At 34.8% G+C, this 12,028-nt stretch overlaps 1 protein-coding gene across 17 annotated transcripts in view; it reads left to right on the top strand.

Moving 5' to 3' along the window:
- SENP7 (SUMO specific peptidase 7) overlaps window positions 1-12,028 on the top strand; it is a 163,362-nt gene that overhangs the window by 72,851 nt on the left and 78,483 nt on the right. For 12 of the 17 annotated variants that reach the window (XM_069552042.1, XM_069551968.1, XM_069551958.1 and 9 more), the window contains one exon: window positions 4,481-4,678. The exons of the other annotated variants lie outside the window; for them this stretch is intronic. In XM_069552042.1, coding sequence (XP_069408143.1) covers window positions 4,481-4,678 — 198 coding nt within the window. The remainder of the gene's footprint in view (window positions 1-4,480; window positions 4,679-12,028) is intronic. 17 annotated transcript variants of the gene reach the window in all.

The following is a 12,028-nucleotide window of genomic DNA, read 5'->3' as shown; positions in this document are numbered from 1 at the left end:
AGTAGAAGATTTTAAGAGACCAATAAGTAACATTCTGTTAAGCGGTTTTATCATGGTGTATACTTAACCATTCTGCTATTGCTGGGATTTTAAAGTTGCTTGTATTTTTTGCTGTTATAAATAATACTGTGATGAACATCTTCATGCATAACTTTTCCCCATACGTTTTGTATTTTTTTGGTACAAGATTCCAGGTGTGGAATTATTTTGTTAAAAATAACAAACATGCAAAATATTGTTAACATTTTCCCACATTTATGTTTTCTCAGTCTTTCTTTCATATATTTAAGTGCATATTACATATTCACATTCACATACACATTTTTTTTTCCCAGAACTATTTGAGAATAAGTAACAGACATCAGGCACTTTACCTCTGAATACTTTAGCCTGTACTTCTTAAAAACAAGGAATTCTTTTACATGATAACCACAATACATCATGAAGAAGATATATACTAATTTCTTTTTTAATATCATTTTTGGCTTTGAACTACATTAAAAATATTTATTTATTTATTTGGCTGTGTCGAGTCTTAGTTGTGGCACATCTGGTCTTCACTGCACCATGTGGGATCTTTGGTTATAGTGCACAGACTCTCCATTTGCCACACACGGGCTCAATAGTTGCTCTGTGTGGCCTTTGGTAGTTTCGGCACACAGAAACTTCACTAGGGCGACATATGGGCTTATTTGCTCCATGGCATGTGGGACCTTAGTTCCCTAACCAGGGTTTGAACCCACATCCCCTGCACTGCATGGCTGATTCTTAATCTCTGGACCACCAGAGAAATCCCTATAATAATTTCATATTATCATCTCATGTAAAATCTAGAATCAAAATTCTCTAAATGTCTCCAAGATGTCTTTTTTTTTTTTTTAATCTAGGATCAAATTGAGGTTCATGCATTATATTTTTTGGTTTTTATGTCTCATTAGTCTCTCAATCTTAGAATAATCCCTCCATCTCTTCACCCCCTTAAACCATGACGCTGACTTTTTTGAAGAGTTCAGGCCACTTGTCTCGTAGGATGTCTTATATACTAGATTTTAAAAATTTTTCTAGGTTTGCCCTTATGATTAGGTTCATGTTACATTTTTGGCAAGAATGCTTCATAGCTGATGTCATTTGCTTATTGAATCATATCAGAGGATACATAATATCTCTTTGTCCCACTGTTGGTGGCCTTATCTTTGATCACTTGATTAAGGTGCTAGCTGCCAGATGTTTAGTTACAAAGATGCCTTTTTCCTAATTAATAATTGTTTGTGAACCTGATCATCTCTTTGCATTGTGCTGACATCAAGGTGGCTGAGCACTAATGGGGAAAAAATGACAAAACAGAGTATGTTTGTGGTGTTATAAATTCATAATTATTAATCTTACTGGATTTCTCAATCCCAAAATAATCCTACTGTGTTTTGCTAGTCGTCTTGTGTTCACCCTCTACACGATGAAGATTTGAAGCCTTTTCTCTCCTCAACCCTGTATTCCTTTACCTTTCATATCACTCTGAAAAAATGATCTTGTTTTCTGGAAGAAGCCCATCATAAATCAGCACAGCGGAGCAGTTAAGAGTGCTGTCAGCAGAGTTGAGAGTGTATGGCTCTGGATCCCACTGTCACTATTCAACCCATTTTACTGTGGGCCAAGTTATTAATCATTCTGTCTTGGTCTTCTCAGTTATAGAATAGTTACCTTTGTACCTCATGGAGTTGTTGGTGTTCAGTTGCTCAGTTGTGTCTGACTCTTTGTGACCCCATGGACTGCAGCGCGCCAGGCTTCCCTCTCCTTCACCATCTCTTGGAGCTTGCTCAAACTCATGTCCATTGAGTCGGTGGTGCCATCCAACCATCTCATCCTCTGTCATCCCCTTCTCCTCCTGCCTTCAGTCTTTCCCAGCATCAGGGTCTTTTCTAATGAGTTGGCTCTTTACATCAGGTGGCCAAAGTATTGGAGCTTCAGCTTCAGCATCAGTCCTTCCAACGAATATTCAGGATTGATTTCTTTAGGACTGACTGGTTTGATCTCTTTGCAGTCCAAGGTACTGTCAAGAGTCTTCTCCAATACCACAATTCAAAAGCATCAGTTCTTTGGCACTCAGCCTTCTTTATACTCCAACTCTCACATCCATACATGACTACTGGAAAAACCATAGCTTTGATCTCATGGATTAGTTGTGAGGGTTAAATGAGGTAAAGCATTGTAAAGGGCTTAGCATAGTTTCTGGCATATGGTGCATATTCAATAAATACTAGCTCTTTCTATGCCACTTCTTAAGAAACTTAATTATAGTGTTAACTATTCTGTCTCCTGTATCATCAACCTCTCCTACTTTGTTGACCTCTTTCCTGTAAGCACTTAAACTTACACAGATATTTTCTATCTTAAGCTAAGTAACCAATAATTAACTCAGAAGACCTATCATGAATCTTACGTTTATCCTCAGCCCTTTTCCTGTATTGGAGAAGGCAATGGCACCCCCCTCCGGTACTCTTGCCTGGAAAATCCCATGGACGGAGGAGCCTGGTAGGCTGCAGTCCATGGGGTCGCAGTCCATGGGGACTGAGCGACTTCACTTTCACTTTTCACTTTCATGCATTGGAGAAGGCAATGGCAACCCACTCCAATGTTCTTGCCTGGAGAATCCCAGGCACGGGGGAGCCTGGTGGGCTGCTGTCTATGGGGTCACACAGAGTCGGACATGACTGAAGCGACTTAGCAGCAGCAGCAGCTTGTCCTGTATCCCCCTTTCATAACTGTCAACTGCCTACATTTGCTGTATCTATGGTCCCTTTTCTTCTTTCCTGTTTCTCCTCCCACCATTCCATTAAACTATCCCTAAGTCACTATCACCTCTCTAAATTCATTATTTTTTCTCTTCATGTTTTCTTTATTCTTCACAAAAGATCAAAGTCATCTTTTTAAAAATACAGCTATGATATCATCATTCTTTTATTAAAACTAGGGGATTGACACTGTTGTTGACATTAAAGTTTCAAATCCTCAGTATAGTCCACACAGTTCTGCCTAACTGTCCATCTTTATACAAATTTCCTCTTCATTCTAAGCACTTGAGCCAGGTAAGTCCTTTAATTTTCTTTAACAAACTTTCCTTATGTCTGAGCATTTACATTTTATCCTCCTTTTTGAACCACTCTCCATTTTCCACTTGTTTCCTTTGGATAGTTTCAACTTCAGTAAAAGTCATATTCTTAGTAAAACTTCCCTTATCTGGTTCAGCAGAAATGCAACATCTGTACTTTTTGTTCATATTGCTCATTACAATTGTAATTAAATAGCTAATTGGATAATTCTTCTTGAAATGTAACCTCCACAAAGGCAGGAACTGTAATTGTTTTGTTTGTTGCCAGTTATTTTGCTGGAAGGTATTTGGTAAGTATTTGTTGGATGAAGAATAAATTTTTATTCATTCATAGCAATGTCTCTCATCTTTTTATTGTTTAATGATAATCCTAAAATCTATAAGTTTTTCTTTAAACCTAAAATGTGTGGCGTTTCAGTGCTTTCTGTAGCGGCTCCTTGGAAGAAGCAGCAGCTCCCGCTTCTTCTACTAGATGATCTGAAGATACAGCCCCAAGGGGCAGGTGCAAGCAGGTCATTTCTTTGACATCTGTTTTATCTTTAAAATACACAAACACTGCTTTCTGTTTCTTAATATTCTTACTTTTGTTAAACAAAAAGGGTCTAAAACTGATACTAGGGAGTACAGTACACACTTTTCTAATTAAACATTTTCAATTCTTCCCACAATTCCTCATTTGACATTGTTTTACGTCAATGTACTGTGTTCATTGTACTGTGTTTCATGGTTCAAGAACTGAACACAGTTCTCCAAGTATTATCGGTACAAAGATATGTTAAATGAGTAAAGGGCAAAATGTAACGAGGCAAAAAGCTGACAGTGCTTGGATTTATCAGTTTTACTTTTGAAATTGGTATATATACAGTGTTTTAAGTTGACCTATTTTTAGAAATAAGGTAAACTTAAATGTATCTTAAGACTATATAGAGTTAAGACTGTAGATGATGTACTGTTATCTTTAGGTTTAATTTATGTTTTCCAATCAACAAATCCTAAACTAAGAACACATTTGTAATGCAGGAAGTGGTTGCCTTTGTGAGGTGATGTGCAGATGAATATTGTTCCACTGATAGTGTGGGTAAGCACAAATTGGTTACCAGGAATCCCAACAGCTTTGCATGTGTGTGACCATAGTTGTAATATTTCAGACAGAATTCTGAAGAAAATCCCAATTTAAGTGAAATGCGCTTTAGTTTTTCATGTATATTTGAGAATGGTTAGGCAGATTTTTTTAGTTATGGTATTTACTATTCTGGTTAATTGCTTGAAGAACTGAATTAGAATTCCTGAAGGTTTTCATTTGTTATAATTTGTGATGAATACATGTATTATATATTTAGTACTGCATATATTAATTATTTATGTGTGTAACAGGCAACTCAAAGTTATGTTGACGAATGTCCTATGGACGGATTTAGGACGAAAATTCAGAAAGACCCTACCTAGAAACGATGCTAATTTATGTGATGCCAACAAGGTGCAATCTGACTCATTGCCTTCGACATCTGTTGACAGCCTAGAGACATGTCAAAAATTAGAACCTCTTCACCAAAGCCTTAATTTATCTGAAAGGTATGTTGTTCAGTATTGATTTTGTTCAGCTTACTGCACTGGAAGTACTTTAAGTCCAATGATCTTAAAAATAAGATTGTTGGAAATGATCTTTAAGAAAATTGGCATATACACGTGTGACTCCCTCAAGTCTTAAAGCTGACAGTCTTCATTTACAAAGTTAATGACTCTACATTTTGTTAAATCGATTGGGTTAGAATTATTTTTAAAAACAAATAAAATTCTTAGTACATTTAACTTAATAATTAGATTCTCATATACATATTTTTAGAGATTCACGTATATAAAATGAAGAACTAGATATAGACAGGTAGATAAGGACCTAGATTTTGTTAGGTAAGGACCTAAATATTATCTCAAAGGTATGTGAAAGATGAAAGAAAAAAGAACAAGTCTGTCTGTCTGTGGGTCTTTTTATTTTCTGCATCTTTAGCATTTGTTGTTGTGCAGTTGCTTAGTTGTGTCTGACTCTTTGTGACTCCCTGGACTGCAGCATGCCAAGCATCTTTAACATACCTTTCAAATATTATTTAATCTAGGTCCTTACCACTTTTTACTTTGTGAGCTTTCTTGTATTTTACATGCATTTTTAAAAACAGGAGATGATTTTGAATTATTATTCCCAGATTTTTAATAATAAATATGCAGTTTAATTTTGAAAGCTAACAAGACCTGTTTTGTTCTATATATATTTTTTTTAAATTGTATGTGAAGTTTGGGACTAAAAATTAGAAATTAGCTCTGGGAATTTGTGACCTATCACATCATGTTTTTAATGTATTTCCATTTACAGTTTTAACCCTTAAATGAATTATTTTTTTAGGGGAAGTATTTAGTTTCAATTAGAATAACCTGTCATTAGCTAGATGGTGCTTTGATTATTTGGTATGTAACCTTAATGGTGATTTTTTTTAGCAATATTTTTAATATTTATTTTTTATCCATTTATTTGACTGTACTGGGTCTTAGTTGTGGCATGTGGGATCTAGTTCCCTGATGAAGAATTTAATCAGGCCCCTTGCACTGGGAGTGCCATCTTAGCCACTGGACCACCAAGGAAGTCCCTAGATAACAATTTATAAGTGCTTTAAGCCAAGGTCCAGCTGTAACTTCGTGACTTTCAGCACAGTTATTTTAAAAATTAAAGTAGAACTCTGTCAAAACATTTGAACATAGTATTGTGTAGTCCTTTTTTTTTTAAAGGACACTTCTTTTAAAAATGCAAAAACATAAAAAGCTATATAACAGGAATTCCTATACTGTATCCTACCTGATGTAAATTAAACTTTCTAAAGCACCCAAATCTTAGACACTTAGCTTTAGTAATTTATGAAGAAGCAATTTACTCTCATTGTCCTGAAGTACAGCATTTTTCCTCCTTAGTACAGGTGAGCTATTCCTTTACTGTCCCGCTAGATCTAAATAAAGGGGACTAGCTAAAGGGATGGCCCTTCCAATCCCTTTGGTTCTTTTGAGAAGAAGCTCCAGCTCTCCTCCAGATGACATCCATCCCCTCATCCCATGTCTAATCTTTTTGAATTAGAACAGCGTGATTAGAACAGTGTAATGTTTCATCCCCCAGAATAGTTTTTCTCACCAGAAATTGTTAGCAGCTATATTATGTGTTCAGGAAACTTAAAATATAATGTGAAATAGAGTCCTAATAAGATTCTAATTTGTTTTTTTTCTGTGTATGTATGTGTTTCTGTTCCCTTACTCAGATGAACTACCAGTTAGTCCAGACCTTCCCCTCAGCTCCAGGTGTCCTAGGTTTAGCTTGTTTCAAAGTGAGTGAATCATCTTTGTTTTCAGACTTGTTCCTTTTTCTCTATCTCCTCCCTGTCTGAATATATGACTCCTTTTCACACTTAGTTCTTCACATTAGAACTTAGAAATTGTCCTGGCTCCTGTTTTCCCCTTACTCTTTATATCTAATCATTTATCTAGTCTAGTTATTTTTGCCTCCTAAATCTGTCTTCAAATGATCTTTTCTTCCTCTTTCTCACCACTGCCTCAGTTCAAACCCTGATAACTTTGTGCCTTTATTATTCTGATCATAATTTTATTGGGCTTCCTGTACGTAGTCTTTTTTTTGTCTTCATTTTTTCACCATATTGTTGCTGAAGTATGAAGATGTTATGTGTTACTCTGCTATTTAACATCTTCCTGTGGCTCCACATAATCTTTAGGTTAAAGTTCAAACTCTACCTTGGCATTACAACGTCCATAAGGATTGCACCTTGATTGTCTCTAGCTTTGTGTCTGTCTACTCTTCCACATTCAGTACTGTGCTTTAGAATTAGGGAACTGCTGGTAGCTCACTGAATGCATAATGTTGTTTTATACCTCTGAGCTCATGCTTTTTGTTCTCTTATCTTGGGAAGAATTTCCTTTTCCCCTTTATTGACTGATATTGGTCTTTAACACTGAACTCATTTCCATCTTCTTGGGAAGCCTTCTTCGATTCCAGCTGCCACATCTGCATTTGATCCCTTTCTTTGTCTGGGAAAGCTGCCTATTCTATATCATAGCACCCATAACACTTAATGTGATTTCTCTGCCTCCCTTACTATAAACTTCATAAGGGCAGAGACTATATTTTATTATTTTTTCCTTGCACAGTACTGGGCACATACTAAATTCTCAATAAACAGTTGCTGAGATTACTTAGCAGTTCCAGTCTCTTCGATTGAAATGTCTTTTCTTCCACTCAAACCAATTATCTGCTCTGTAATTTTGGTCTCAGACAGGAAAAGAGATATTATAAGCTTCAAATAAGAAAATTGGAGAGCTGTTTAGGGTATAGGTTTGGATAGATGTTTTCTGTGTGGAACTTGCTATCTAGAATAGGAGACTTAGACTTTCTTCAGACTTTGCTTAACTTTGACGTGATACTGTTTGTCTTATTTTCATTTTACTTGGCTAAGATGTCATTATTTCAGAAAGGTGAAAGGAAGAAAAACCTATGTTTGGTTCTTAATTTTAACTTAAAATTTAACTACCGAGTAAACCAAAATTACTTATTCATTCCCAGCAATGGCTTCTTTTCTTTTTTTTCTTTTTAAAAGTTTTGTCTACTTATTTTTAAGTAATTTTAAAATTTTATATTGGCATATAGTTGATTTACAACATTGTAATAGTTTCAGGTATACAGAAAAGCACGTTCTGGGATCTAAAGATAGTGATCTAAGTATGTGCCCTTTAATGAAGACAGTTTAGCCTTTTAATTTCTGGATAAAGTTGAGAAGAGAAACAGAAAATATGTGATCCCAATCAGTCTTATTAAATAATGAAGGAGAGAGTCAAGAGTTTTAGAAATGTCAAGCTAGCAGTATGTGGGATACACACATATCTTTTAAAATAAATAAGCCATATTTTAGTTTAGGTTTTATCTCCATACGTGGTTCATATCTGTTTTCCTGGGAGAATACTTCCAGATCTTTATAAGCCTTGGTCAGTAGGCAAGAAAGAACCTAGTGGGAGATACCTGCAAAACTTTTGAGAAGGTAAACCGTCTTCATCTTGTCTTCATTGGTTAACACCAGAGATTATTAGAGACATAGTGAGACAGTGTACAATATTCTGTTATAAAAAGTTAACTCCTGGTTCTTGGGATTTCCCTAAATGGTGTAATTATATTTATCTGTGTTTTTCTTAAGTTTATATATGTTTGGAGTTTTAAAAAATTACATATTCCAGATATTGTGATGGTATGACTTTTTGGACACCCTGGTATTCCTGTAGCCTGAAGACTTTTTTAAGCCGGCAATGGTTTAATTGAGTGATACTTTATTCACTTACAATATTGCTTAGTAAAAGAAAAGGGTAAATTTAGAAAATTTATGTATTATTTTAAGAAGGTAATTGAAAAATTAAAAAAAAATTTTATGTAGCTTAAACTGATTTAGAAAGTAATATTTTGAATGATACCATCTGGATAAGAATAGATTTATAGAAACCCTATTAAAATGCCACAGCACAATTTTAGCAAAACGTTCATCTAAATTGGCAGCAAAATAAAAACTAAATTAGTATTGTTATCTTTTTACTTGTTATTTATAGCTTTAATGCCAGATGCAGTTATGTTATCTGTCAACAAGGGTTCCATTTCTTTAAAAATTTGCCCTTAACATCAAGGATATCTAATAGCTCCTATCAGATTTTCAAAGTTTTCTCCCATTTTTTATTTCAGTCTATATTTACCTTGCTACTTAGGTGTGGGGTGGAACCCATAATTTGTAATTGAAACAATTAAGGACCAGAATGTGTATAGAGACACATTCAATAAATGATATTATTTCTCAGGCCAGTATACTTTCTGCTTCATTTCACTGTTACAAAATTTGGTTCTTTGGTTTAGCGTATTATGTTTTGAAATATGCTTTCAACATAATATTAAGGCTTTCCTGGTGGCTCAGATGGTAAAGAATCTGCCTACAGTGTAGGAGACCTAAGTTCAATCCCTGGGTCGGGACAATCACCTAGAGAAAGGAATGATTACCCACTCCAGTATTCTTGCCTGGAGAATTCCATGGACCGAGGAGCCTGGCAGGCTACTGTCCATGGGGTTACAAAGAGTCAGACACAACTGAGTGACTTAAAACTTTCACTTTCATAATATTAGTAAGTAAAATTAAATCTGTTTTACTTACTGATACTATTTGCATACTTGAGAAAAAAATTGGATGGACTGTGTGAAATGGCAACTTTCTGCTGTGTTGAGATAGTATAAGAGATGAAGTATATACTTTTATATATTTCTTGTTAATGTTCAGAATCTTTTGTACTGCTGGCTAGCCCTAGAATTTCCATGGTAGTGCTAACTTATAAATTATATACCAAAAAGCAGTTTAGATATTATAAACTTAGTTATCACTTTATAGATTTGTATTCTGTAAGGTTGTCACACAAAACTCTGTTTCTTCAAGGTACCCAAATTACATTAAGTTGTAAATAATTAAAGAAAGATGTTTGGGCTACAGTGTGTGTTAAAAAGAGCTAGGAGTACTATAGATATTGCTAATTATTTAATTATATGCTTTTCTAAGAAGATATTTTCATTAAGATTGCAGAGCAGAGCATGATAAATTATAACAATTAAATGCTAATTGAAAAGATAATCTATAAGTTTGGGGAAGACTTCAATAATAAGAAGACTAAAATGAGCATCCATTTATTATATATTGACTATGTGCCAGGACTTGTGCTAATTGCTTTACATCTTTCATTTCATTTAATCTTAATCATTTTTAAGGTAGATATTGCCATTCTCCACATCTTAGAGATGAGGAGATCAGTGATAAGAGGCATAACTTATGGTAAGTACCCGACCTAAGGTTATATAATTACTAGTTGAAGTTGAAACACTTCACCCTGTGTTTGACTCCAAAGTCCTTGCCCTTAACTAACTCTGTGCCCATACTGCTTTTCATTTTTCTGACCTTTGATTTTTTTCGTAAGTAAAGTAGGAATTGCACTTTATTACATATTTTACATGATATTGAATTCATTAACCTTAAAATATTCTTATTTTTGTTTTTTTTTCTTGTGGCATTTGTTCACAGTAGTAGAATGCTTTCTAATTGAAAGGTATGCCATGGTAGACACATTGAATTAGCTCCTTGAGCCTTCTGGTAGTTTCAGAGGCCCGTTAGGGCTTTTGTACTTTAGAGCTGTGGGTTCTATTGTAGATTCATGTATAATCTTTTCAGATGGGTTTTGGGGGAATTTTCAAGTTTTTCTCTTCTAGGAAAGACTTTTAAACTGTTTAGCTTAAAATTCTCATTTACCTTCTAAGGTTCTTTTTTCATAGCTCTGGTTTTTCTTTCTTCAACAATCTAGCAGCAAAACAAACCATAATAGAATAGAATGATCATTCTTTATTCAAAAGAGAATTCTAATCTTTATAATTACTCTTTTCCTTGCTGATATTTGTAAATTTTTTTGTTTGCTTATTTTTGCTGATTATTCTCTTCAGTACTTTGTAGAGAACTACCCTTCTATGGACTTTTTCTCTCCTATTTGGAGCTTTCTTTAGAGACTCAACATTTAAAAACATACTTAAACATCCTATAGGCAGGCATTTAAACAAGTGAATTATAGCTAATTTTTTTGGGGGGGGGATTTCTTCTTCTATCCTCCCCATTTTATTTTAAATACTACAGTTCTTGAATTATTTTGTTTTGAACTACATTTTAGAATTCAGTAATGATAGGGGACCATGAAGAGTATATCATCAATTCTTAAAATGAACTATCAACTAGTGTATCAAATTCTCTCATCTCTTAAAAGTAAGTAAAATTTAAGGGGACGACAGAGAATGAGATGGTTGGATGGCATCACCGACTTGATGGACATGAGTTTGAGTAAGCTCCAGGAGTTGCCTGGCATTTTGTATTCCATGGGGTCACAAAGAATTGGACATGACTGAGCGACTAAACTGACTGATTTGAAGAAAAATAGTTCTTACTTGAATAAAATTCTCCCTTCTAATAATCCTACATTCTCCTAAAAGATTGAGAACTGCAGTTGAGTTTCCTTTATTCATTTCACAGCAATTCCTAGTGTGAGATCAGATAGAAGAAATATTGAGACTCCTTACTGGTCTTTTGTTGTCTTCATTCCTACTTCAAATCCAGGATTTTAAGGAGGGTTCTGTCAGGCATCAAATATACAAAGCAGACAGTAATAAATAGGAATCTTTGAGGCTTAAATCATGAGAGGAGAAAGAAAAATATCTTTGTTCTTCACTCTCCACAATTCATGATTGTGCTAAGTGGCTTACTTAATTTCCTTTCTTCCTTCACTCAAACTCTTGAGTTCAGAGAGTTGTATTTACCATAGCCTTGTTTTAGATCATATCCACCTTAATCAACCCAGTACTTTTTTGTGGAGGTTGTGCTGGAAGTGGATATATTTAAGGATTCCTAAAATATCTACAGAGAGACTCAGTTATCTGGATGCTGTGGCAAGTTAGTATTGAAAATGGAGTGTAATGGAATAAAATTAAAAAAACCCAAAAGCCCAGGTTCTTCTAGGAGCTAGAGTTGGGCAACCATTTACCTTTTATGAGCTTTGAGTTCTTCATGTTTAAAGTAAAGAGGAGACTGAATTATTTTACAGTTGTCCTAGGATCTGAAATTCTACATTGTGGAACATAGTGAAAAGAACACAGTGCTTCTATTCTATAGTGAAAATCGAAGGATACCTCCGAGTAGTACAGCAAATGTAGCAAAGTACAGGGAAGCTCACATTGTTTACTTAAACAAAAGTACTTTGGTCCTTTCTAGATGTTATCTGTTATTTCTCACAAAATGTCAGTGAAGTGCTGCAAGTGACAGTCAGGGGGAA

The sequence above is a fragment of the Ovis canadensis genome, chromosome 1 (assembly GCF_042477335.2).
Source record: "Ovis canadensis isolate MfBH-ARS-UI-01 breed Bighorn chromosome 1, ARS-UI_OviCan_v2, whole genome shotgun sequence".
NCBI classification, from domain to species: domain Eukaryota; kingdom Metazoa; phylum Chordata; class Mammalia; order Artiodactyla; family Bovidae; genus Ovis; species Ovis canadensis.
This window is presented reverse-complemented; position numbering and strand designations above follow the sequence as displayed.